The sequence below is a fragment of the Chiroxiphia lanceolata genome, chromosome 22 (genome assembly GCF_009829145.1).
Source record: "Chiroxiphia lanceolata isolate bChiLan1 chromosome 22, bChiLan1.pri, whole genome shotgun sequence".
NCBI lineage: Eukaryota > Metazoa > Chordata > Aves > Passeriformes > Pipridae > Chiroxiphia > Chiroxiphia lanceolata.
This window is the reverse complement of record NC_045658.1, coordinates 3,833,396-3,860,340: the sequence shown is the minus strand read 5'-3', so window position 1 is coordinate 3,860,340 and position 26,945 is coordinate 3,833,396. Positions and strand designations below refer to the sequence as shown.

The following is a 26,945-nucleotide window of genomic DNA, read 5'->3' as shown; positions in this document are numbered from 1 at the left end:
TTACTACCTCTTTCCCACCTCCAGTCCTGGGAGGTGGGAAGGACGTAGTAAAGGAACATAAATGTCACTGGGTGGCTTCTCATTCACTCTGTCATCAGGCACTGCTCTGCCTCCCACCACTATCACCACTGATGGGGTAACTCACCTGCTTCAAGTGCCACAGAGGGCTTGAGTGCAGCTGCTGCCAGCCTGGCCATCATAGGAGAGATTAATCCCTTGCTAGCAGAGATCCTTTCCATTATAGATGCTGCTGGAGCTGGAGAGGAAGTAGTCGCTGGCTCACCAGATCCTGAGACTGCCTGGGATGAGGAATCTGTAGGAGCAGATGATGTTGGATTGGCGCCAGAAGAACCAGCAGTCATCAGATTAGCCGAGCTGGCAGGCAGTGGTGTAGAGACCCGACTGGGGATGATGGGGAAGAAGGATCCAGCTGTCCCAGGAAGTGCTGAGTTGGAGAGTGCCAGGGCCAAGGGTATATTGCTGGGAAGAGCCTGGGAGAGCAGGCCAGAGATCTTGGTGGCTGGTGTCATGCTGTTGGCAGCCTTGGTGGCCTGTGAGGAAGCGAGCTCGGCCGCAGAGGAGGGCGCGGCCGGGACGATGAGAGACACGGAAGACTGTTGGCTGGTCGGGGAGGCACTCAGGCTGGAGTTCTTGGAGCTCATGGCAGAGAAGTCAATGAGGTCGTCGTTACTGGACTCCTCCTGCTCGTTGTCCTTGGAGCCCAGGAGAGAGGCAGGCAGGCCCAGCACTCCCGAGCTCCGGATGTGCCGGCGCTCGTGTTTGCGTTTGTGGGAGGTCATCTGGCTGGTGGAGGTGAAGGTGAAGCCACAGCCTGCCCTGATGCAGTGGAAGTGGTTGGTGGCCTTGCTGTAGACACAGCCCTCATACTTGCATTCCTCGTACTTGTAGAACTTCTTGAAGCCATCCTTGGCATAGGCATCATCTTTGATGTGGTAGCTCTTGTGCTTCTCAATGTCACACTTGTTCTTGAAGGTGAATGTGCACCCAGGTCTCCTGCAAGGGCATCGAGGACAGGGGGGTTGGCTGTGTGGGCAGGAGCACAGCCCAGCTGCTGTCACCTGCCTCCCTCTGGGACAAGGACTGGGGCCGGGATGAGACAATGGCCTGGCTGTAGAGGGGCTGAGGAGCTGTGACACCAAGGCCAGCAGAAATGCTGCCATGTGGGACAACTGGGATGCTCACTCCCCTCGGAGGAACAGCCACAATAACACGGGGACACAGGCACCCTCCACTGAAAGTTCCAGCCAGAACAGCAGCTAAAGGGGACTAAGGTACAAACTGTGCTTTCCTGCTCTTCCTGAGAACATGAGAAATCAATAGAAGAGCAGTTGTGCACAGAAGGCCCAGTCAGGCCCCAAAAGGGATGAGCTGGCTGGAGAAAACCCTACCATGGAAGTGCCATTAGCAGTGTATTAAGGGCCTACTTCAGCTGCACTCTGATGAGCAATGTGATCTCTTTCTCAAATGATTCTAGGATGTATTTTCTAGTGGGTATCCTCTCCTCAGATCATACTCCTGCCTTCAGAGTGGTGTGGAAAGATCCTGGAAATCCCATCTGCCCTGGAACATGAGTTCTCTCAGGAGCAGGACTGTGAAGGTCACAGCAGGGAAAATCAAGTCCCTGTGCACACTCCTGAAATTAGGACTTGGTAGAAGGAGGCAAACAGAGCACACAGCTCTGAGGTAGGATTCCTCCCCTTCCCCGCTGTCTCACCTGCAGTGAAAGTGAGTGGTTTTCTGCCCATAGAACTGGCACTCCACAGTGCCACAGTCCTCCGTGGCGCGGAACCGCTGGAACCCGTCGTTGATGAGCTGAGTGTTCTTCTTGTGGAAGTTCTCGTGGGTCATCACGTCAGAGGTGCTCGTGTAGACCTTGTTACAGCCCACCTGCCCCAGGCCAAAACAGGAGTCATCAGCACAGTGGTTTAACAGCCTGCCATCATCACCAGCAGTAATAAACACACGAGCAGCACACGTACATTTAACAGTTCCATTTGTGTGCTGCTCCTTGGAGTATTAAGTCATCACTTCAATTCCCAATCTAAAGACTGAGAGAGCAGTTGTGGAAAAAAAAAAACCCAACCCAACCCAACTCTCTGGGCATGAAACAGGAAGAAAAAAAGGGAGGATTGAAGGGATAAAAGACCAGCTCTGGATAATCATGTCTACTTAGGGAGGTAGTAAGCAGGGTTCATGCTCTTAATGAGAAGGGAAGACTAAGAGATGTTGTTACTTGTTGTTATCTTGGAGTGACATGGAATGAAGTAAGAGTTTCAACTATTTGGGGAATACAAAATTGAGTGGGAATAAGTTATTTACTTCTTTAGTCCTTCTGAGAGGTAAGGCAGGGTGGTGCAACATGGGGCCAACCAATCTTTTGAGGCTGTAATAAACAGTTTAAATCTAGCAAAGCTTACACCCAGTGTTCAGCTGGTGACTTTTTTTCCCTGTCCCTGCTCAAGACTTCCCACGTCAATAATTTTAAACTTGTGCAGCAAATGGGAATGGTGTGATGAGGAGGGAATGCTGAAAACCTGCCTTCCTCTGGGCAAACCGGGCAACTTTGCCATATTGAGTAAAAAACCACTGGAATCCCAAAACGTCCTCAGCCCTGCTGAGAGAGGATTTTTTTTTTCTTTTCTTCTAGCACAACGTGTGCCAATGCCTGCACCATCTCAGAATTGAAGAGAACAAAAACACCACCCCTTAGTTCAGCCCAGGTTGATTCAAACAGGCCATAACAAAACCCATGACAAATACCCAGGAAAAAAAAAAAAAGGATCTCCAGCTATTTCCAATATTAAAGAGCCTCTCTCTCTCTGCACTGACACCTTGAAAAAAGACAGGCCCTGCACAGTATTAAAAAAAAGAATTAAACAAAAACCTCCTTAGGAATAATTTGCAATGCAGCTCTTGGTGCTAAAGCCTAAAAAAATGTCCGTTTATATAAACAACTAACTGAATTTTATCCACACCAATTATGGACATAAAGAAAAAAAAACCCCATGAGATGGATGGCACAAATTCTGCCATTTAAGCAGTATTTTCTTTAATTGGGAGTTTATATTCAGACACCTTTCCTGTAAGACACTGCTTACAAGGGCGTTATTTTACTGGAAGACAGTGGGCACAGGGTGGAATTAGCCATATATAGTTGTGTAAACGAGGGTCTCTATTTGAACTCAGAGTGACTTGAAGCTGTGAAACACTCCTTGTACTCTAAAAAAAAAATTAAACAAATCCTATCCTGCTCAATTGAAGAAACTAAACAATCAATATTATGGAAGTGTAACAGAAAATGTCCTCAAGAGCAAGTCACATGAAGTTCCCAATTTATCAAATGCTGCAAGCACATGCTTCAACCAGCCCCTATTCAGGACAGAACTTGAGTGCATGCCTAACATTTAAGTATGTGCTTAAGCCCCATTGACTTCAGAAAGCTTACCTGACTTCAAGTTAAACATATGCTCAAGTCTATCCCAGCAAAGCATTTAAGCATGTGATTAAGGCCTTGTGACTTTAACTGGGATCTTAAACTGCTGGGACAGGGCAGGGACTGAGCCTGACTCTTCTGACCAGAAAAGCTGCCACCAAGGGTTGCCTGGTCCCTCAAGTAAACATGACACTGGGGTGATGTCCAGCACATTCTCGGGGCAATGGCTTAGGTCACAACTCTGATGAAACGAGCACATGTCAAACCCTTGAATCTGAGGAACAATCAGGGTGAGACCCAAACAGTGTGGTGTGTCTGTGTCTGGAACAGTGAGGGCACCTCAGAGACAACTGTGCAGCAGCTCCAGCTCTGGCTGTGCTTTGGCTCCTGGAACATGGCTCCAGTGGACACCACACACAGGTACCACTGGTGGGGGAGAGGGAGAACCAGGGGGGTTAAGTCCAGGTATGTGACACTGAGGTTTAATTACTTTAGAAATTGGTTATGGAGGAAATTAACCCAGTGTTGAAGGGCAGCTGTGTCACAGAAAAGTCTGGTTTCAAGGGAGGGACAGATCAGATTTGAGTGGAGGTAGAGGTCCCTGAATCTTGGAAAATGGGACTTGCCTGAACAAGTGAAGTCCAAGACTGTGAGAAAACCTTAAGACCTGCTTTGCCTCACTGCATGGACAAGGCTTCTAACAACAGAGAATGGGGCTTCCCTTCGCCCTTCCCAACACTTGGCAGGGCAAGTGCAGTGAGGACAGGGCACGGACTCTTCAAAGGGGCTCCTGAATCAGAAGTGAGCAAGACAGGCTATGAATGCCCCCCTGAATGTCACCCCTCTGCCTCAGGAAGTGTTGGCCTGAACTCAAGAACCCTTGAAGAGCACCGCAGGCAGGACAGGGCTCCAGCAGTGGCCCTGGCTGTGCCCCCATTACCTGCATGCAGTGGTAGTGTGTGCTCTTGCCGTTGAGGTGGCAGCCGTGGTAGTACACGCTGCAGTCGTCCAGGGGGCTGAAGCGCATGAAGCCGTGCTGCAGGGAGTTATCCCGCTTCTTGTGCATGTTGTAGTGCCGGATCACATCCTGTTTACTGGTGAATCTCTGCAGAGGGACACAGACACACACACACACACACACACACATGCTGAGACTTGTGGTGGCAGTGGGGGAGTAATCCCAGGGCAGGGTGGGTTTTGTTGTTGTTAGTGGGACCGGGAGTTTAAAGCTTGGCAGTAATCACCCCAGGAGAGTCAGGCTGAAGAGGAATCGTGTGCATCTATCTCCTTGGTAAAGGGAAAGTAAACATGACACTGGAGTGATGTCCAAACCAGCTCCCTGCAGCTTTAAGACTGCAATTTTTCTAATATAATTTTAGCTGCTCCTATCTCAAGAAGACCTATAGATAGAAAGCAAACCAGTGAACTAAACAGGCTGCAAGAGAGTAACCCAGGTTTCCAAATCACTCACTGTAGTGGTTAGCAAGACACTGGCTGCCACACTCATGTCAGACTGGGAAAAACACTCTGCTCTTTCACACTGTTTTCCCATTCTAAGTCTCCTGCCTCCCCTACAGGGTAGGATGGCTTTATTAGGAAAACAGGGACACACAACTTCCTTCCAGTCACAGAAAAAGATGGCAGTAGAGCTCAGAACTAAATCTGTATGACCAGAATATCCTTTTAATCCTCTACCTGCCTGAAGGAATGAAGGGGTACCCCACTGTCAGAGCAGGCTAAGTGCCTTTAAAATGAAGCTTTTCATTTCTATTTCCCACAGACATCAATATTTAACACTGAAGGTGGGAAAGTAAATCTGATTTTTTTTAAAAGAAATCAATATCCATTTATTTTGAGGAGTAATTGAAAAGGCCTGTATTCTAATGTTTAACAACTTTTCCAGTCTCCCTCATAGGAAACAAATGATTATCGCTTCCACTCTTTCCTCCTATAATATCAATCCTGATCAATCTCGTTGGTATTGGTACGGGAATATAGGGATATAGATTTCAACAGAAATCCCTTGGAGGCTGGAGGTATGATTTCCCAGGGCGTACATACAGGATTGCTATTGCCAATCATTGTTAATTTGTGCCCACTTATTACAGAGCGTTACTTATTCTAAAATATATCTCAGCCATAAAATAATTTGCATTTTAAAAAGCAGCCTAAATCCTTATTCCCTGCGAGACCAGACAGTTCCTTTGCAAGCAGCTTCCAGACTCCTTAGGAAATAATCATGAGGCCAATCATAATAATAGGTTTTTCTGTTTTTCCATCCTTTGTGTTTCTCTCTTTCTGGTGCAGGGATATCCATGGCACAGTTGGGACAGACTCATCTCCATTACTTGATGCTGGGTAGGAGGACACTGAGTGCATCCCAGAGAGAAACTCTCCTTTGATCAATAGAAACCCACAGCCAAGCTCAGCAGATCCAGATCGACTTCCTCTGCTGTGGTCAGGCTCATCCCTTGGAGACCCAGAGGTCTCCCGGGGCAGGGCTGAAGTTGTGCCTGATGCACAGCAGAGGCCAACCCTGGGATTCCCACTTACACACCAGCCTGACCACAGAAATGGCAGTGTCAAACTCCTGGACCTGGGATGAGGGTAAACAAACACAGCACGTGACCCGCTGGCCTGACGTGGATCCCCTGGCAGTTCTCCCAGGAATTACAGCATCGCTCCTGCCCCCGCGCCTTCCCCACAAATCCCAGACCGCTGCTGCTACAAAGTCACTCGGACAGCAGGAGGGAAAGGGACAGACTAACAGATCAGCATTCCCTGTTTCAGGCACAATTTGTAACACAGCACAATTTATGCTCTTGGTTTCACTGATATAAATCTGGAGTAGTTCCCACTGACTCGAGCTGATCTATATTCTGCTCTTCCTTGTAGCGGTCTGGCTTTGGTTAAATGGTATTAGATTGAGTTAAATGGGAGCAAAATAGAGTTCTATTAAATTCAGAATATATCCTGTCCTCTTTCAGAGCAGGAGAGTGAAAAGGCATGTGTGTGCACGGGGGAGGACAGCACAGGAGGACACACACCTCCCCCCTGCCCCATGTGCTCAGGGGGCTGTGCTGGTCACTCCTGAGCAGGGTTTTTTACCTGGTAGTTGCACTCAGGGTCGAGGCAGTGGTAATGTTCTCTGTACTGGTATGCACAGTGTATGTGCCCACAGTGCTGGCTGCCCGAGAACCTGCAACAGCAGAGCAGGGGAGAGAATGAATGAGACACTGTCCTGGCAGCAGTGCCTGTGAGCAGGGTACAGATAAAGTCCTGTTTTCATCCCACATGTTTATGGCATTAAACCCCATCTCCTTTATCCCCCCAAGGATGGTGACCCTCCCGCCTTCCCTTGCTTATTTGTCACTATTTAAAGGTGCTTCTTGAGCCGGATCATTCAGGTCTTGTACATCCCTAATCTGTTTTTCCCCTTGAAATTCATCTTCGTTATCTAAGTTGTTTACTCGGGAAGCACAAAGAAGGAGGGTTCCTTGAACTAACCATCACACAATTCTAGAATTCTCATGTGGGGCTTTAGATACCACAGCAGCAAGTGTCAGAAATCTCCCATGACAGAAGGAGACAAATAAAACATTGGGCAAATACAGATTTGAAATTTTCAGTATAAGGCCACCTAGCAGGACCTCAGAAAAGCTGCAGACAGCAAATTTGAAAACTCCAGACATACAGGGTGGAAAAAAGACCAGAAGTGCCACATAATACCTACATACAAACAGTCAGTACATCTAATGTACTGACTGACAGACATACCAGGAATTGGCACAAGGGGATGATCCAGTAATGGGGTAATCAGTGCAGTGAACTCTCTCATGTATATTCTAGAGGACCATGGAAGAGCTGAAGAGCTTGAAAGGGAAAAGCAGTGGAGAGAAGGGGACTCAGAGGGGAAACATTCAAAGATAAAGTACCATCTGCTCAAAGGTTCCTCAAAGGTTCCTCACGTCACTTAGTGCTAAACACAGCAGGAGTGCATATGATAAAGGGCATGGGAAAGAAACAAGGAAGGGCAGTGGATAGAAAGGGAAAATGAGAGGAGTGAGGGCGTCCTGGAGAAATTGAAGAACGGGGTAGGAGGAGAAAAAATTACGGATCATCATAAGGTGAGGTAACGCCAGGCTACAGGATAGAAAAATTCAGGATGAAAAGCAATACTAAATAAGGCATTTCTGAAGCACAGTACGGAAGAGGAGGTCAACTGTGGAGACAGCAGGGCCTCTAGGAGATGGAAAGGGGACTTAATTGACAGAAAAGATAGACATTGCTAAAAAATTAAATGACTTCTTTGCCTCAGCATTCACAAAGGGAGACAGGGACAGATGCCAGGAGCAGACATGCCTTTCCCTGGGGAAGGAGAAGAAATACTGCAGGAAATCAGGATCACGTCAGAACAGGTGATTGAGAAACTGGAACAAACCTCAGCAGCAGGAGAAGAAACAAACCACAAGGCAAACGGCAGGGCTGGCTGCACAAACAAAGGTGTGGAGCCCAGGGCAGAGGGAGCTGCTCCTGCTCAGTGCCTGAGCAGCTGTGAGGCTCGTCCAGGGCAGGGGCAGAGTCACCCTGGCACTGACCAGCACAGGGAGCCAACTGGTCCTGCCAGTCCAGGCCTTCATGTCAGCAGCACCACCAGCAGCTCTTAAAGGAAAGGAGCTTCAAAGGCAAGAGAGAGTAAAGGGCTGTGCAGGGCTGGAGAACTGTGGGTGCAGGTCAGGCAGAGGGAAAAGGAAGATAAAAGACCTTGCTGACAAATACAAAAGCAAAGCAGGCCAAAATATTATCAAAAATGAGGATGCAAAATGACCAGAGATGCAAGTGGAGGAAAGAAGGGCCAGACACTGAAGAGATCTGGCTATGGGATGATCTCAGTTTTAAAAACACCAGCTAAACAAGCACTACAGCACTTCCAACTCCTACCCTCCCTTCCACGTGCCACAGAAAGGTGTGTGTGGTGTCTACAGCACAGGAAGGGAGAGGCAAGTGTTCCACCAAACCCTGTGCTTGGGGAAGGAGGGAAGCAGTAAACCCAGCACAAAGGGGAAATTCTGCTCCTTCAGTCCGTAAGGTTGGGCTCCTAAAGGGTTATATTCATCCTGTGTTTCTTCTGACACTTGAAACAGTTCAAAGCTATTAATTTTTAAAGCACAGCATCTGTTTAGCTTTTTCATAACAGGAAAGCTTACACACCACACACTCACTTACATGCAGACACACGGGTACATTTACATGCACAGACTCTCAGGTACATCAACACTCCTCTGAATTTACATGAACGTACCCACAATTTCCATGCACACAAACAGACACAAACACACCTGAAACAGGAAAACTCAGACCACCTCATCGCGCTGATATGCAAAGCCCAACTCCTAAATTCTCCATACAGGCCCTGTAGATTCATTTGCCCAAGAACAACACATTCCCTCTTCCCTGACTTTACTTTTTTTTTTTTTTTTGGCCAGAAAGAACTAGTCTTGATCTGGCAAGAGTTGATAAATAAATAATAATAAAAATAATAAATAAAGAAGTCAGCATGCTTAGAGAGTGTTTACAGACTCATTACTCTGTAACGATGATATGAAAGAAAAAAAAAAACCCACCCCAATTACAAGGGGGGAGGAAACCCACACAGAAATAAATATTTAAGCAAGTGCTGCCAGAAGCACCATCTGCTGAGGCACTAATAATAATAATAATAATTTTTTCTGTGGTCTTTTTTTTTTTAATTATAAATATACAGAGGGGGGAGGCAGGGGGAAAAACAACCCAACCCAAACTAGCTAAGTAAGAGGTTTTGTTTTGTTGTGTGAGAGAATGGATTATCCCTGGGCAGCTTTTGGCAGTGGCTTTGGCAAACTCATTAAGCTAATTATGCAGTACAGACATAAGAGTGTCGTGTCTCTCTCTCTCCCCCCCCCCTTGATTTTAAGGCTTTAAACTGTTTTTAAAAATGTGTGTAAATTGAAGGGAAGTGGCTGTGCTGCCAACGGGCGGCTTGCGGAGCCTTTTAAGCAGGATGTGGTGTCCCTGAGGTATCTCACGAGCCTCCCCCAGCTACTGCCTGACCCAGGGGAGGGGGCTTGCAGAGCATCAAGAGCACTGCATGTGGCTCAAGTGTTTATTTACACAGTTCTCTGCTAGAGAGGGGAACAGGGGACAGAAGGGTGCCACCTCCTCTCCCACTGCAACCCCTGCAATCTCAGAAATAAAAGGGTGCTGCTCCTTCTGCCCCATGCAAGGAGGGGTTTAAATCCCTGCTTTCCCTCCCATACTCTCTCCCAAGGCAGTGAGTTGCCACATGCTTGAGGAGTTGCACGTGGTGGTGCAACTGCCCTCTCTTCCCATGGGGTCTTCTGCTCCTTCCTCCTGTATCTGGGATTTGGGCAAAGGAGGAAAGGAAATCACCTCCTGTTCCAACTCTCCTTGCTGATGTGCCAAGATCTCCCCCTGCACCTTCCTAGCAGCTGACTGTCTCCCACGGGGAGACCCTCTGTAGACTCTGGCAAGGTGGGAAAGCACAATACACATTCCCCTCCCCTCTTGTTAATAAGTGCTGGTGGGAGCAGCTTTATTTCTGGAGAGAAGTGTTTGCTTGTTTCCCTGACTGGTGTCTGTCTGGGTACAAGGGGCTTCCTTGTGAGCTTTTTCCACAGTACAGATGGAGGATTCAACAGGCTGAGGGCAAAGGCTGATGGACCCTTTACACCAGGAGCTCTGAACCAGGCAGGTGCTGTGCAGTAATATCCTCTGTTCCTCTGGCTCTCAAGGCATTGCTCACTCTGTCTCCCCACAACCACCCTGGGCTCCCTCTCAGCATTGCTCAGTCCTGACCTAAGCTCTTCCACAGCTGGGATAAGGTGCCTTACTCTGCACCTGACTCAAGGAGGGTTTCTCATACAAATGAAAAATTTTCTAGGATAAAAATCCCACGTTGATGCCAAAAGCTGCCTAAACTCAGGTCACTCGTGGATGCCTCCAGCCTAGATTCTCAGAAGTGAGATGTTCTCTGCTTGCCTCCTGCAGGCACTGGACATGGCAGGGGAAAAAGGCTGGAGACAGCACAGCAATGGGCAGAAAGAACAACAGTCAAGAGGCAGCATTCCCATTTAAATCCTGGGCTTCTGCAGTGAAACAGTTTTCCACTATTTGTCACGAAGTCTAACAGCTCTGGGGAGTCGAGCATGCTCTTGGCATGCTTGAACACCTCTCACAGCTACTGCTCTCCCAAGCAGGGCAGCAGAGCAAGTACAGCTGCCAAGGGAAATGGAAGTGCCAGTGACTGGTTTAAACACTTGATCCAGATGGACAAGACTTCGTCTCTCCCACCACCAGTCCACCCTCTTACATCCAGCCCTCTCCCCAAGAAAGTCAAAAGTTTTGCCTACCTGGCAATATACTTCTGGTAAATATTTACATCTTCGCTGACGGCTGGTTTGTCAGTGGGTAATCCATTCCTAAGGAGAAACACACAGGGCAGAGCTGGTTAGCAGGGACAGGGCACTGCCTAAACTCCTTGTTTCTCCCACACACCACTGACACACCAGGAGAGAGTGCCCAGGGAGGAGCACCAGAAAAGACACCCATAGGTTTAACCTCTCTTCCCCTTTCCCTTCAAATCCTGTACCTCCTTCTCCAGGGAACCACACAGTCAGCCTACCACCCCTCCTGCATGTTCCTTCTTTGCAGGACCCAGTGCAGTTTGTTGGAGAAATCAAGATCAACCACAAAACACTGTTTCTACAGAAAAAACTAAAAACCCCCATCATGGCCACATGAAAACAAACACCTCCCTCAAGCACCTGGCAACGCTGCCCTTGTGTGCACAGTTCAGCTGAGGGAGAAGAGCTGTGAGCTCCTGCCCATTTCCTGTGGCCAGCAGACACCCTGTGCTGTGACCAGCACTGGCACCGTGGCACCAGCCCCTGGACAGGGCTTCAACTGCCTCTCTGTTTCACAGACACCCCAAAACTCCAACAGACAGATGGAGCAGCAAAGGTATTTATGTACTTTAATCAATGAGAAAGCCAACCCAACTGTCACATAAGCCTGGTTATTTTACATCATTAGTAGGCAGACAAAAATAACAACCTCAGTGAGTTCGGCAAGAGAGAAAACGAGATACAGGGCCAGGCTCCAGCCTACCCAAGAGACAGGGGCATACCAAGGCCACCCCAGACAGGCTGTACACCATCTCCCTTCTCCTCCAGTGCTCCTCGTGACAGCCTGGTTTAAACAAGGACACTTTCGCACAGAGTTCACTGGAAGGTAGATTAGTTCAGGGCAGGTTAATAGCATTAGATGTCAGAGAGTTTCAACCCATGGCAAGGGGGTATGTGCATATATGTGAGAGTAAGGGGTAACTCCTGTTGGGCCATTTGAACCAAGTGGGCACTGAGAATGGACAGCCAGGGCCCAGATACCACAGTCAGCACTTCCTCCACCAGCACAACTAATGGGATGGGCTGCTGTCTTTTATCATGGAAGCCTGTATCTGGAAATTAGCCTGAAGGGGAAGGGCCCAGAGCCCCTTCTGTACTCCAGTGTGTGATCAGGACATGGCAAGTGCCAGGCTGAAGGCCCTGGTCACCTCCACCCCTGCTGAAGCCCCATGATGATGCCCCAGCTGAGGAAGTCCTGTGGCCAGAGCAGGGATCACTGTGGTGCTGCAAACCCACATTTGCAAGAGGCAGGAAATGAGCAAGAGAAAGGAAATCAAACTGGGATCCCAATGCATCACCACCGCAGATAAGAGGCTCACAGCCCCTCAGGCACAGCTCTAGGATGGCCACTGAACTCCAGGCAGCTGAGCTTTCTGAAGACACTTCAGGCACAGAGTCCCTGGCCAAGTCACCCATCACAACAAGGCACTGTGCCTACAGGAATATTTACAACAGTGTTTTTTAGTAACAGGAGTCCCTGCCTGCCATCTGGAGCACATACAGGTTCATCCTGAACGGGAGCCAGATGCAAATGTTAATAATCCTCTGCCCTTTCCCATACACCTTAACCATGGAGCTCCCAAATCTGTCTGCAGGCACTTGATAAACAACTGTTTCACATGGAAGACAGGTGTCATTACACAGCTCTGCCTTCCAGGTGGGGAAACATGGAAAGTGGGGGATGCACACTTGCCTGGGACTGCAAAGAGGATTCAGCCCGAGGCCTCCTAGGTCCATATGTCAAACACAGAACAGACTTCCTCCTTATCAGAGGGCAAAGTAGAAGGGTGTCTGTGATGGCACTTGCCACAGAAGTGCAGGACAGAGGTCCTGGACTTATTACAAATGACCCATGAGATTCACAGCTCACAGCAGCCCCAGGTCCACAGTGAGAAACAAGTAAATCCAAACCATGACAAGAAAGCAGAGAAGTCCCTCCCTCCCTCCCTTTGCAGCCTCACGTACACATGTATCTCTTCTACAGCTCCCACCTCTGGAAGTCACATTTAAAACCTAATCCAAGGTTTGGCAAGGCCTTCAGATATGTCCATTGAGTCACGGCATCGCTGCAGAGATTGCTGGCAACGTGTGTGTAGGAGGCTATTAGTGGTAATTGGGCTAATGAGTTTGCCCAGTCTGAGGGGTAATTGAATCACCTCTATTTGTGTAAGGAACAAGAAAATTGAGAAGACACAGGCCTGGCCCCACAGAAGTATGTATATGGCTAACTCCCATGAAAATTGATGGGAATTAGGCACCAAAATGTCTTCTGAGTTCTGGGACAAACCAGCCCATCTTGCCCCATCTTGCTAACAGTAAAGTCAGCAGAGTCTTGCCATTGAGTTAAATGGAAACAAGAATCAGGTTCTCCTAGACACATCTGGATGTCCAGGGAACTGGAGGAAGGAGAAAGTAAAGGAGTTCAAACCTTGACTTTAGAGAGTTGACACCACCATGTTCCCCCCCTCTTTCATTGTAACATATGGACTTAGGAGCCAGTGGACTCTGGATTCATGGCTGTGACTGCTGAGGGCAGATCACATCCTTAGTGCAAAGAAGATAAATAGAGACGTAGGGTGTTAACAGAGGAGAAGACACTTCAGCAGAGAGCAAAAAGACACATCACACAGAGTAATTATCATCCCAGGAACTGGGACTGCCCGCTGACCCACACACAGACTTTACTATGAGCCCCCACTAGTACACAGATAAGAAAAGTAGGAGGACACTTACTTTACTGTAGAGACTGTTCCAGTTGTGATGGAGTCTGTCTTGGAGAAGGTTGATTTCAGGTACTCGGGAGTGTTGAATGGCAATGAGACGGACTGCTCTGGCCCGGCCACGGGAGTGCTGCTGGGGGTGCTGGCGAGGGGAGCAGGGGCCAGGCTGGGAGCTGGAGCTTTTACTGGAGTAAGCTTCTGAATGTTCCTCACATCATACTTGGAAGGCCGGCCTACCTTGCCTGTCTTGAAGGCGATGGCTCCTCCCATATCTGGGCTTCCTTCTCCAGGCTTGAAAAGGTGCAAGTACTTGACGTTTTCAAGGTCATACTTGGAGGCCTTCTTGTACGTGTTGCCGTTTTGTGGCCTGATGCTCTCACCCGTCTTCAGCTTCTGAATGAAGAAGTCGTACTTGGAGGCCCGTGACATCAGGCCCTGCATCTGGGAGCTGCTGGGAGAGGGCAGTGGTAGGATGGTGGCTTTGGTCTCCGTCAGCAGGGAGGCGTCTGGACCCGGCACCCGAATGGGCTGCGCCAGCACCGAGGAAGGTTCTTTGCCCAGCTTGGGGCCCAGCTCCTCGGACTTGGCCAAGTGCATGGGCCACGAGAGCTGCTCCCCGGCCTTCAGCTTGCGGATGTACTCCTCGTACTTGGAGAAGCGGGCGCGTTTGCTCATGGCGTCCTCGCCGGGCAGCGCGGCGGCGGCGGCGGCCTCTGAGGTAGCGGCGTTCAGCTTGTCGAAGCTGATCTTGCGGGCCAGCTCGTCCCGCATGTTCTGGTCGTCGTAGCCGAACATGCCCAGGAACTCGTTCATGGTGGTGGCGGCGTAATCCTGCAGCGACGACGCTTCCCCTGCGGAGAACCCGCGGCACAGAGTCAGGCACGGCGCTGGATTTCCCTCTCCTCCCGTACCGGCTCCAGTAGCGGGGACGGGGGGAGGAAGGGGAGAGGGGAACATGATCTACTGACGTTTGGCTCACTTGTTAGGTTTTACGACTCTTAAATTAATTTGTTTAAAAAAAAAAAAAAGTAATTAATACTGGGGTAAAATAAAAAGAGTTCATCAATGCCAGGAAAATCAATTTCCTAAATGTTCTAGCCGATGGCTTTTCAGTACATTAAACAAAGTTTCATAAATGTCTCTGCACTCTTGCCTTGGCCTAATATGAAGAAAAAGTAATTTTACTGGAAGTGAGACTGATGCCAATATGCCGAGGTTTGTACAGATTTGTCCTTGTGTGTGTTTGTATATGGAAGGAGGGGCACAGAGAATGGTGTGTCAGCGTGTGTAAGGGGGGGAACCACGTGAAAATGCTGTGTGTGTTGGACAAGAGCAGGACTGAGGGCAGGCAGGGCAGTGTGGTGTGAAATGGTAAGGGACAGGCAAGGCAATGTATGGGGTGGAGCAGGAGGAGGGCAGAATGGAACCCTGTGGAGCAGAAGGGAAGCAGCAGAGGTGGACATGAATTAAGGCAGGGGAAGCAACAAAGGTTGTGCATGAGAAGCCTGGGAGTGAGGAGTGGGGAGAGGGGAATGGAGAAGACAAGGCAAGACGAAGACAGGACAGCTCCCCATAGCTGCTGCAGTCCCTTCCTTCCCTGTCCATTTTGTAAGGGTTCACACAACTTGCTCCCTTCTTTCTCAATCCCAATGACTGGGCAGCTTTCCATGTGCAAAAGGGCCACAGCAAGGGCTGTGGAAACCCACAGGCAGGCTCCTGAGCAGCCAGGAACAGCTTCTAGTAAGACCAGGAAAGGGGAAAGTCCATACAGGTGAAAAACAGGTAAGGAACAGAGTCCTCTCCACCAGGATTCAGAGTGAAGAGAGAAAGAGCTGTTGTCCTGGGCCTTGGAAAGGGGGAGAATGCCTGTTCTCTGGAGTGTGGGTTGGGGAAGGGGCAGGAAGGGGTTAGTCTACCTGAGCCTGATCACAGGGAGGAAGAATGAGCAAAAGCTGTCCTTCCTTGGGTCTCTCCCTCCCTTCCTCCCTCCCCTACTCCCTCAGGCAGTTTCACAGGCCACCGAGATGGGAAGAACACACATCTGGAGGTCACCCAATATCAGTGTAAAGGAGGAAATAAAGATTGCTCTGACGTGCCAGCTTGGACTCATTTAGGCTTCAGTCTGACACAGCGCTCCTCCTCCTCTCCCTCTTGCTTTCTCCTGCAGAGTAAAGATTTACTGTGTGCAGGAGTCCTTCAAACCTCCCTCGTCATCTTTTCCAAACACTCACACTGGCTCTCACGGGCAGGCACACTCCTTCCCAGGGAGCCAGCACAGGCAAGTGCAGAATGGAGGTTTTGGGCACTGGGTCCTGCTCAAACCAAACCAACACTGCCTTGAAATAGAGGAAAAGGAAAGCACCAAGATAGCCACAGAACAGGTCAGCATATCCAAAAGATCCATAGGATCCGGGGGATCTGACAGCCAGGCAGGCACATCCACCAGAGCATTTCCACACACACAAGAGCCTGTCAATGAGCACAGTCGAAGTCCAATAGCCATCAGCACCACAAATCAGTTTGCACAGGACTCTGCGGAGGAAGAGACTGCCTGCAACGGGCACGGAATGGGCAGGACCATGAAGGTCACATTCCTGCTCCAGGACTGCCCGGAATGGCTGTGCTGCTGCAGCACAAGCGCTGCTGTGCTGGGTGCCTGTCTACGTGGTACTGGAGGGAAGGCAACAGTGAACAACATCCCTGGAGCCTGTGAGGGGAAGGACAAAGCCACACCTGCTAAGTGCTGGGATCTGGCTTAGCCCCAAACGACCTTCCAGTTCTGGGCACTTAAGCCCAGCATTCTGCGTGGGATTTGGGATGCCTGACTCCAAAATAAACACCCTGTCAGCCACAGGATGGGTGGCAATGCCCCTGCAGTGTCAGGCTCGGGTTGTAGCACAACCTCATGGGTTGGTATTAATCAAATGCAGAAGCATGCCCACAGTGTCCAGTAAAAAGGCCTGCCTGAAGGACAACTTTATCTTTCACACACAGGCATATTAAATGATTTCATCCTGCTGTAAAGCACTTCTCCTTTTTACCTCTTTTTCCTCTCTTCCCTACCTCCATTTCAGTGTAACCCTATGACCCAACAAAAGTGAATAAACCCATGAAATCCCTACCGGGTCTAACACTTCCCTGTTTCTGTTAAATCTGCTTTCCCTGTTCTGCTTTTCCTCTGTTTTTGGACCTGTAAAACAACTCCCAGCCCCGCTCATAATTCCCTGACTTCCAAGCACTGCACAGAAAACCTCCAGCCAGCCTGTGCCAAACTGCAAGGGGAGAAAGAAGAGCACAGAGGGGCTCTGATATGAAATTAAACTATTAAATGTGTGATTTTTACTAGCTTTAACAGCTGTAATGAAAGTCAGTCAGTGGGTCTCATCTTTAGTACCATGTGGCTACACCTGAATTGGTGCAATTAGATGCAAACTCCAAGTCTATAGGAAAGGGGGGTATGTGTGGGGGGGAATTCAGACTTTTTTTTGAGGTATATTTTGGTACGTTTAAGGTATATTTGATTTTGTCCTTTGTAAAGTCTGAGTTGGAGTTCAGGTTTTGCTACCCTGGATTTAATCCCCCAAACCACCTCGCATTCTGCTTTTCCTTTGCCCAGATTTGGTTCCAGACGATCGCAACACCCTCCCTGATCAACAGCTTTGCTGGTGCTGCTCAGTCTTTCCTCATCCAGATTTGAGATGAAAGCCTGGCCAGCTCCCACTGCTCACTGCCTGGGAAGTGCAGCTTCTCTCAGAATCCCAGAATCATTCAGACTGGAAAATACCTCTAGAATCACTCATCCCGTGAGCCCAACGCATCCCCTAAAGTCGAGGGGGGCACTGATTGCTCAGGCACCCAACCTGAAGGGTGGGGGCTCTTCTAGTGGAGGCACCTTAACGGCAGGGAGTGGGCTCACCAGGAGCAGGGTATGAGACCCAGCCAACTCACTTCATGTGCATTTTCAACCAGCAGTGAAGAGCTAATTATCATTACCTCATCATCAGAAAACCCCCCTCACACCCACACACAGATAAAACCGAGGTAGGACAGAAGTTGGGAAACACATCCCTGTGAGGAGTGCACAGCCCTGGAGGCCACAGGAAGCACTGTCCCTGTGTTTTCCTCCCCCTTCCCTGCACTGCATTTTTGTCTCCTTTCCTATGTGATAATAAAAGGGCTCCCTCTCCCCTTGCCGCTGCTCTCCATTTGTGGGCATTGCCAAAGAGCAGAGATCTGTGTGTCTCAGAGCAGCTATCGTATCACAAAGGATCCCAAGCTAGCAAAAAAGGCGCTAAAAATAGCCTGCAGCAGCACACTATATATGGAAGGAAAAGCAAAACAGCCCAAATGGAGTGCAAGGTCTGGATACTGGGGGATGGGACATCCCAGCCAGGGCGCTGTCCTTTATTCTGCTTGGGAGGGAAAACACGCAGACTTGGGGGATACAGGATGGTGAGCAAGGAACTGGCACTCGTCATTCACGTTCTCCCAAGTGGAGTCTCCTCAGGAAATTATGAAGAGAAAACCCCCCTGGTTAAAAACAGGGCCATAGAATATTCCAAGAGACTTAGCCAAGAGGCTAAGAAAAGAAAGGCAAGTCTGAAAGCTTGTACAGGGGGACACTCCTGGTGACTACTTTAGCCCACTATGTAACAGGCAAAGTAAGGAACACGGGACTGTGTAGGAAAATCTCCCTGGGCATGTGCGTCAGGGAGCGACTGTGGAGAGGGATCTCTGTCACTGACTGCACGGAGAGAGCTCAGTGCTATATATAAATGTGCTCAGGGCAGTATGGGTCCATCAGTGGGCAGGAGAGGGTGCATGAATGAATGAAGAAACATATCTACACGTCCAGATCGGCTTCTGACACCCATCTCCTGACAGACACCAGCTTTGTGGCTCCTGAATGTGATTCCCAGATGGACCAGGGAGGAGATGCACACAGCAAGACTGAGCCCTGACTCCTGAGTTCCTCGTTTCCAAGGGGAGGCTCAAAAAGAAACATGCCCTACATGCACGTTCTCCATCTTGTTGCAAAGCATGAGGCTTGAACAGCATGGACTTAGTCCCTGATGCACAATAAGCCTCACAGTCTGAGCCTGGAAGGAGACAAAGGTGGCCAGGATTTGTCATCAGACCACAGGAGGTGCTGGTGGAGGACACAGGCAGTAGCTGAAGTCCCATAAAGTGGACAATGTGTGTACACACCACAGCTCCAGGAAGCAGGAATCCTTCTCAGCCCCATATAATTAGGATCACTTTCTTCACTGACCAAGAAAGCCAGTTAGATGTAGGGTTTGGTTTTCTGTGTGGCTCCTGCTTTTCACCCAAGTTTCCAGCTGATCAAAGCGTGGGGTCAGTCTTAAATACTGCTGAAAGCAGCCAGCCCTGTACCCTCTACGTCCTCAGAGGGAGCAACTGGTGCTCAGAACCTTCAAAACCAGGTTTCTGCAATGACTCCCCAAAAGGCACATTGACTGGGAGGGTAGAGCTGTACTCCTCTCCTTTCATCTGACTCCTGCTACCCCCCAACTCCCAGGAAGAAAGCCTCCTTTTTGGCATAGGCAGTTCCACATCTCACTGGAATAAATTTAACTCACACCCAGTACCACCAGGTCTGAGAGGACTTGGTGACAAACAGTTTAAAATTAATTTCCTGAACACTGACAGAATAAAAAAAGGAAAATAGGTTTGTCCTTTCCAAAGCAAGGGATGTTTCAGTTTGTGCTTTTCAGGGAAATGTTGCAAATGACATTTATAACAGGGTTCTCGCAACAGACGCTCAGACGTGGCAGCACGTCTGTTTGCAAGTCAAATCCCACGTGGCTGTAAATGTAAACTGGACCCCGCGTGTGCCATTACCTGCCTTAGAGAGAAATGAGGCTTCGGCCCCCCCTGAACACTTGCACGTTTTTGCATAATCCCTTGACAACACAGTCCTGCAAAGGCATTTAACTGAGATCTCCTACCCCAGTAAGAAACCTCAGCTCCTTTTCATTTTCCCCAGTTTGGTAACATTTTTTTTACATTTAAGTTCCCCTCCTTTTAGTTTCCATAGCAAATAAAAGCTGCACACGGCGGGGTGGGGGGGTGGGGGTGGTGTGAATTAAAACAAACTAAAAACAGAGTCCAGGCACAATCACCTTGTGTCTGGGAACGACAAGGGCTTTCCTATCAAAGGAAACTGAAGGTCACACTTTTCCTCATTGATCTTGCAATGTTTGTTAATTACTCTGTCACTGATGTGGCGAAGGATAATTAAACAGCTCTGTTTATATCTTATATGCATAATTATGTGCGCTGCCACTGAACTCGTGAAGACTAGAGAATGTGCCTCTCCAGAAGGGGAACGGACAGACGGAGATGAGTTTCGGCTGCATTATTAACAGGAGGAGGAAAACATGCGCGCACACAAAAGCAGGAAAGTTTGATGGATTCACAAAGTGCTGAGATCAGGGGAGGGGTGCGTGCAGGTGGAGCAGATTAGGGGGAGATCTTTCAATTACAGATTCAGCCCAGCTGAGTGACAAATTGGGGGAGGGAGCTGCTCTGCCCTAATAGAGAGAATTCAATTTACCCAAAGCTTTTACCAAGACTTAGCACTCATACGCCCCCCCAAAGCAATCTGGGGGGAACATGTGCATCAGAAAGGGAGCACAAAATTCCTCTGGGGCTTTTCCCAACACTCTTTGCTGAATTCAGCTTTTGAATGAACCACAAAAATAAGGTAGAAGCTAAGAGAAAATAGGAAACGCACACACAGGCTGGGGAGAACACCTCGTACCTGCACACGAGTTGGTGTCCTGGACGGAGCTGGTGGGGGACACTGAACTTTGGGACCAGCAGCTGCACCAGCCTGATCCCGAGCTCGGGTGGGCAGAGCTCGAGGACTGGCCCCTCACGAGGGGGGTAAGGCCACAGCGAGAGTCACCTCAGCCCCTCTGGCCGGGGGAGGGAGCGAGAAGGGATGGCTCTGCAGGGACACCGAGAAGGGATGGCTCTGCAGGGACACCGAGAAGGGATGGCTCTGCAGGGACACCGAGAAGGGATGGCTCTGCAGGGACACCCAGGAGGGGCAGTGTCGCTGTCACAGCGCTGATGCCCGGCTCCCGCAGGAGCGGGATCGGCACCGGGGCCGGGAAGGGGCGGCCCCGCCGCAGCTCCCAGAGCTCCCCCGGCCTGTCCCGGGTCCCGCGGTCAGTGCCGGTCCCGCAGTGTGTCCCCATTGATGGAGGGGCCGTGTGGTCACACAACCCACCACCCACGTGGGGACACCCTGCGAATCCATACGGGATCTACCACGAGGGCTCCTCTCTCTGCTTTCCTTCCCTCATGTGGGAATGCATGAGGAGGAAATCAGCACCCACCGCAGCTGTGGCCATGGGTCTGAGGGGGAGATCTGCTCTACCTAGGGATCTGTGGTCTGGAACGATCCATCCAGCCACATCCACCCTCACAACATCCCTCTTGGGATGGGGAGGCTGAGCCAGAGACAAACTCCATATGGTCCCAAGAGCAAAATGCCAGGCCTCTGTGAGGGAATCACTCTCCCCCTTGGCTGCCTGGTGCTGCAGGACCTGGGTATGGACACCCAGAAAACGTGACCATGTGGGGAGGTGGAGGGGATGGAGGGCTTACCTGAGGTGGTTCCTGCCCCCAGCTTGGAGCCTGGCTCACCACTGGAGGACCGGTAGGCATCATCCTTCAAGGCTGGCCCATCTGAATCCCTGTCGTCCAAGAAGTTGCCATCCTGCGAGCCCCTCAGAGCATCTGCCTCGTCCCCATTATCTTCCTCGTCGCTGCAGCCCTTGGGCTGCACCATGTAAACCCCTTCTGGGGGCACCTCCGCGCTCTCGGCGCCCTTACATTCCTTGCCCTCCACTCGCCCCAGCAAGGGCTCCTCGTTGTACTCCCCGTTCACCCACTTCTCAATCACCTCCCTCCTTTTGTCCTCCTCGATCTTCTGCACGCGGCTGAGTCCATCTGAGAACTCTGTCCCCAGCTCCTTGGTGCCGGGCTGAGGCAGGTCCTTGTTGCCGCTGTCCCGCTGCGGCCCCTTGTCGGCGCGCGCCTGCTCGGCTCCCCCGTGGTCGAAGACGACCTGGCGGCTCAGCTTGGCACAGATGGCATTTAGCTTCAGGCCGCCTTTGCGCTTGGCAGCCATTGTGGGTTTTCCTGAGGCTGCGTCAGTGCATATAGTTCTTTCAGCTGGAAAGAGAGAGGGGAAAGAAGCAAGGAAGGGCATTAGTGGGATCAGACAACTTGAACCCAAACAGTAAATGGCTGGTGACAACCCAACGGGTGTTCAGGCATGGCCGGTGTCATCCTTGGAATGGAGCTGCCACATGTTTCCTAAGCTCCAAGCAAAAGCCCAGCCAGGAGAGCTCAGTGAGAAGCAGGCTCTGAACCTGCTGGGACCAAAGGATGCCACTGGCCTCAAGAAAGAGACTTGTATGTATGCTGGGACAGAACTGGGCTCAAAAGGCCCCAAACACCTCAGGTACAGACCAGCCTTCACTCATGGCCGAGGCAGGGTATGAGGTCTGTTAAAAGCCCAACTCACACTCTCTTTCAGACTGCAGCACCACCTGCTTTAGGTCTCCAGCTCCATTCCAGATGTGCTGGGTGCCAAACCCACACCAGCCAGTGACTGCACTCAAGCACCTCCAGCAGGGAGAACAGCTCGCCAAGCCCACCCTAGTGAGGGTTTCACCTAATGGCATTTGTGCTCAGTCTCAGGAAAGAGAACCCATATGCACCAGAAAGAACCAGTATGGAGGACAGGAGCCCCGGCAAGAGCAGGTGCTGGAGCACCAGACCCAGACTGGGGTGTGACAGCTGTACAGGAGAGAATCGTTGTGGGTTGGTATCGGCTGATCAGGCCCCTTTGCCTGCTTGCTCTCACCCACAGGAAATTCTGCTCTCATACTTCCCAGCACAATCAGCTAATTAGTGTGAGTTTGTTATTTTAATGTAGTTTATTCATATGTGACAGCTAGTAAAGGAAGGGTAAGAGAAGGTGGGGGGAGAGACGAAGAAGGTAAGGTCTTAACTTCAAGGTCACGGAGAATCTTGAACTAAATGGTCCCTATCAGAGTCACTTGCATGATTATTGCACCAACAATTAACAAGATTCAATTGCAAATAAAAGCAAAAAACTGATTCTAAAGCAGGTGCATTGTCTCATTTCCCTCTTTACTTATGACACTGCTGAGAGATGCCCAGACTAAGCAGGGTTAAAGGTCCCAAGGCTGCAGTGGGCACACAGCCTGGCTCTTCCCCCAGCGCAGAGCTGGGGTAAACGCTGCCCTGTCCCAGGACTCAGGAAGAGCACCCAATAAAACAGTTGCTGGTCACACACACCACTGGAGTTACTGTGGGAATGTTGCTGGAGGTCCCTCCAAAATGGGCTCGGGGATTTCATGTCATGCTGAAAGAGGGGTTAGTCACATGGAGAGCAAACAGAACCCGTCTCCAGACCTCGAATGGTGAGACACCACTGCACAGGAGTCCCTTGTGGCAGCTCAGCCCACACCTCCCTGTCACCAGCACAGAGGTGCTGCTGCACAGAAGCACAGTGAGATTAATCAGACCCCCTACAATGCATCCAGAAGCCACCGTGACAGCCCCTAATCCCGTAACATGACAGCCCAATACAAACAGACTGAAACTTTAGACCTGCTGTCCAAGAGCCAGAGAGTGGCTGCTTAGCGTAAACTCCTGACAGCCTCAGACACGCTTCCCTGTCAGGGACCGCAAGAAAAATAACCCCCCGACAAATATATCAGCCCCCCACACAAAGGGAGGCAAAATGTACTCCTCCACTTTCCCAAGGCACCCCCCGGCACTAACACCTACGTGCAATCATGCTTTCACGACGGGAAAGCACACGGTGCCCCCAGACACGTCCCTCCCCATCCAGAAATTATAGCTGTTCAGGAGCTGTGCGTATGCGCTGGCACGCTCCACCAGCGGAGTCCTACACGCACAGGTTAAGAAGTCCCATCTCCCCAAAATACATTCCTGTGCGTTCCCCCACGCATTCCCCTCTCGCACATTCCCAGCACAGCGCGCAGCCCTCGCGCATACAGATGGGCACAGGCAGGCGCCCGGGAAGCTGCGACTCTCTGAGTGCTGGCACCTTCCCTTCCCACCGCATTCCCGCTCTATTTAGGGCAGAAAGCGCGGGCCGATCCTGTGCGCAACCGGTACCACAGAGGGAATCTCGGGAGGCTGCTGTGAGCTCCAGCTGGAGCCTGGCCAGGACACCAGCGGAGCCCCGGCGGTGCGGGTGGTGGGGACGGTGCTGCCGGGCCGTGCGGGGCCTGCCCGGGGCCGGGGCACTGGGTCAGCACGGAATCACCAGCCTCTCTCCTCAGCTGCTCGGTGATTCCCCGTCCACCTTCTCACGACACCCGGCCCTGCTTAACTGGTGAGATCAGCACCGCTCGCAGCTGGAGATAACTGGGAGGCAGACACGCGGCAGCCCGAACCCCCGCTGCCCTCCCCCTTCCTGCCAGGAGGGCAGGTCCCATTATTCTGGTCTGGAGGTGAGCAGCCAAGTGTGTGCACCAGCCGGCAAATGAATATATAAATATTTATTCAAAGGAAGAGAGGAACAGACGTTCCCGAGGCTGCACTTGCCGCGTACGCAGCAACTCCAGGGAGCCTGCAACTTGTCTTCCACTCCTGTTCTGCCTCCTTCCATCACACACACCCTGGCTTTGCCCCTCTGCCTCCCCAGCCTCTCCCCCCAGCTCCTGCCCTGCCCCTTCGCATCTTTTCTGACCCTTCTCCTTGTGTTTGGGACTTTTTATCATTTTGAGAATCTTTTCCTAAAGTTCAAGTTAAAAATAAAGCAAGTTCTGAAAACATACCATTTCCCTGATCTACAAAATTAATCCTCTCACAGACCTTCCTGGGATGGGATTTGCTGCTGTAATATTGGGGCTCTTGCACATCTCCATCCCACCTATCCCGTATGGCTGGAAATCAGAACTCCCAGCTTCTCCTGCCAACCTTGCAACCACCTCTCCACATATTATTTTATCTTTCCATTGCCTTATTTCCTTGCCTGTGGAACAGGAGGGACATTACCTGTATCAACATTCCTGTTCCCCTCTTTTAGGTTGTCAGGTTCATCAGCAGAAGGGAAACCCTTCTTATAAAGAAGGTCTGAAGATGGCCATGTAGGAGGGGGCCAGGACACCTGTGTTTCCTTCTCTCAGCTGAGCTGCGGGATGAGGGACCTTCATACCTGCCCAAGGTCAGGACTGCTGGACCCTCAAAGCCAGGCAGAGGCTCCCTCCCCCCAGGCCGAGCTCCCCACCCCAAATCACCCCTTGTCTCCATTGCACTGTTTAAAGATTCCAGCCTAAGTAAACATCCCCCTTCATTTTCTTCGTCTAAATAGAAATGTTTTGATTTCACATCAATCTGAGGAAGCCGTTTATAACCTGAGCCTGTCACACGGACTTTTCATCTCTGCCCAGGACAAACTCTCCCACATGCTCTATTTACACTGAGCACTTCCTCTGAAAACAATGCCACTGGGAGTTTACTCCTCTTGCCCCCTCCCCACACCCTGTAAGGAGACACTGGCTGCCCCTGCTCCGCATCCACCCCTGTGGCATCTTGAGAGCAATTCTCCCTTGGAAGGGAAGGTACAGCTTCTGCAACCATGGCTGGCAAGGAGGGGGACAAAACTCACCATTTCACTGCCTTGTCACTCCTTGGCCTTTCTGCTCCCACTGCCCCCCTGGTCACCATGTGCTGCCAGCACCCCATGTACAGCTCCCAGCTCTCTCCCTCCACACAACCCCCAAAGCAGCACTTTCTCACTCATGAACTCCACTGTGAGGTGCTGCTGAGGTGGGCATGGCTTGGCCCTGTCTCCCCCAAGGGAGAGAAGGGGCTCTGGGAGCACACTCTGTGCAGGAATGAAAGGACCCAGACAGAAACAGGCCATCCCAGCCACTGGGCAAACTGCTGCAGAGAGAAGTCTGGATTTGCAAGGAGAGGAGAAGAGAGTTCAACTCTGCCTTTAGCTTGGGGTCAAAGAAAACACACCCTGGCTGAGGGGAAAAAGGTCCCAGCTGTGAAAAAGGGGCGTAGGGGAGCTGGATGAAGCAGTTGGCACGGATGGAGGGTAACAGCAGATCTTAATGGTGTGGGAAGAGCCAGGGGTGCAGGAGGGACCCCTGTGATGGGGCAGGGGCTGAGGAGGGGCAGGAGAGGAGGGGCAGGAGGGCCCGTGCTGGGGGGGGAGAGGGATGCTGGCTGGGGAGGGAGAGCATTGTCATTTCAGAGGGCCGAGTACGTGGAACAGATGGAGCTTTCATATTCCTATTGAAGAGTTTTAAGCCCAGCTGAGCAGCTCCGTTCAAGAGGGAGGTCCCAGTGCCAGCTTTCCAGGAGCTGCAAGCTCTCATTCGATTAATTATTAACAGCATTATTTGGGGCGGGGAGGGGGAGGAAAGGAGGGCCAACATGCTGCACAGTCCTCTGCTTTTTAACCACTGTGCTGCAAGCTCGACTGGAGAGGCTCCAGTTGGTCCAGCAGCCCCAAACAGGGGCAGCACGGCTCGCTGGGGTGAGGATGCTGCACACTGGAGCCTCTTCACACTTGAGCTGAGGTCCCTAAAATGGAGCCAAACCTTCACAGCAGAAGGCCACTGGGGCATTGGGAACACTCTTCCCAGGAGCAGTGCCCTGGCGCTGCCCAGCCACACGCCAGGAGAAGGCAGGGCAGGCAGCCAAACACTCAGCCCCTTCCAGAAAACACTTCCCCTCCAGCACGAAGACTCCTGCATTACCCCAGGCAAGGCCAGGGCAAAGGGAGAACATCCCAGGCATGGCCTGCAACGTGTGAGAGTGGATTTAGTGTGTATTTTCCCCTCTTCAGTTTATCAATAAAACATTTTATTGCTTTTAGCCCAGGAAATGACCTTGGATTAGTGGATGCTGTCTCTTCTGGCTGACCTTGGGGAGTTCACAAAGGCTCTTTAACAACCTCCTCTGCCCTGCATGGATCCCGCCTGTGCGTGTCTGCGTGGAGCGGGGAAAGCCCTCGGTGTGACAGTGGGACCTGACAGGCTCCAGCTCAGCACTGGGCAGGAGGAGAAGGAGAATCAAAGACGTGGGAGGAGAAACGAAGCGAGCAGCCAGGGTGTCCTCACTGAAGCGCTGCCAGCTACACTCCCTGCTTTCCCACAGCCGTGAGGGCTCTCCCCACACATCCCATCCATAAACCGTGCAGGAAAAGCCAGGGACTCTGCCCTGGTCCCATGGCAGTGCAGTCTGCCTGCA

General features: G+C 50.8%; 1 protein-coding gene across 9 annotated transcripts in view; it reads right to left on the bottom strand.

Moving 5' to 3' along the window:
* CASZ1 (castor zinc finger 1) overlaps window positions 1-26,945 on the bottom strand; it is a 277,948-nt gene that overhangs the window by 26,042 nt on the left and 224,961 nt on the right. For all 9 annotated transcript variants that reach the window (XM_032708904.1, XM_032708910.1, XM_032708905.1 and 6 more), the window contains 7 exons: window positions 21,276-21,845; window positions 13,651-14,488; window positions 10,864-10,932; window positions 6,563-6,653; window positions 4,395-4,559; window positions 1,736-1,908; window positions 146-1,014 (listed from right to left, as the gene is read on the bottom strand). In XM_032708904.1, coding sequence (XP_032564795.1) covers window positions 146-1,014; window positions 1,736-1,908; window positions 4,395-4,559; window positions 6,563-6,653; window positions 10,864-10,932; window positions 13,651-14,488; window positions 21,276-21,845 — 2,775 coding nt within the window. The remainder of the gene's footprint in view (window positions 1-145; window positions 1,015-1,735; window positions 1,909-4,394; window positions 4,560-6,562; window positions 6,654-10,863; window positions 10,933-13,650; window positions 14,489-21,275; window positions 21,846-26,945) is intronic.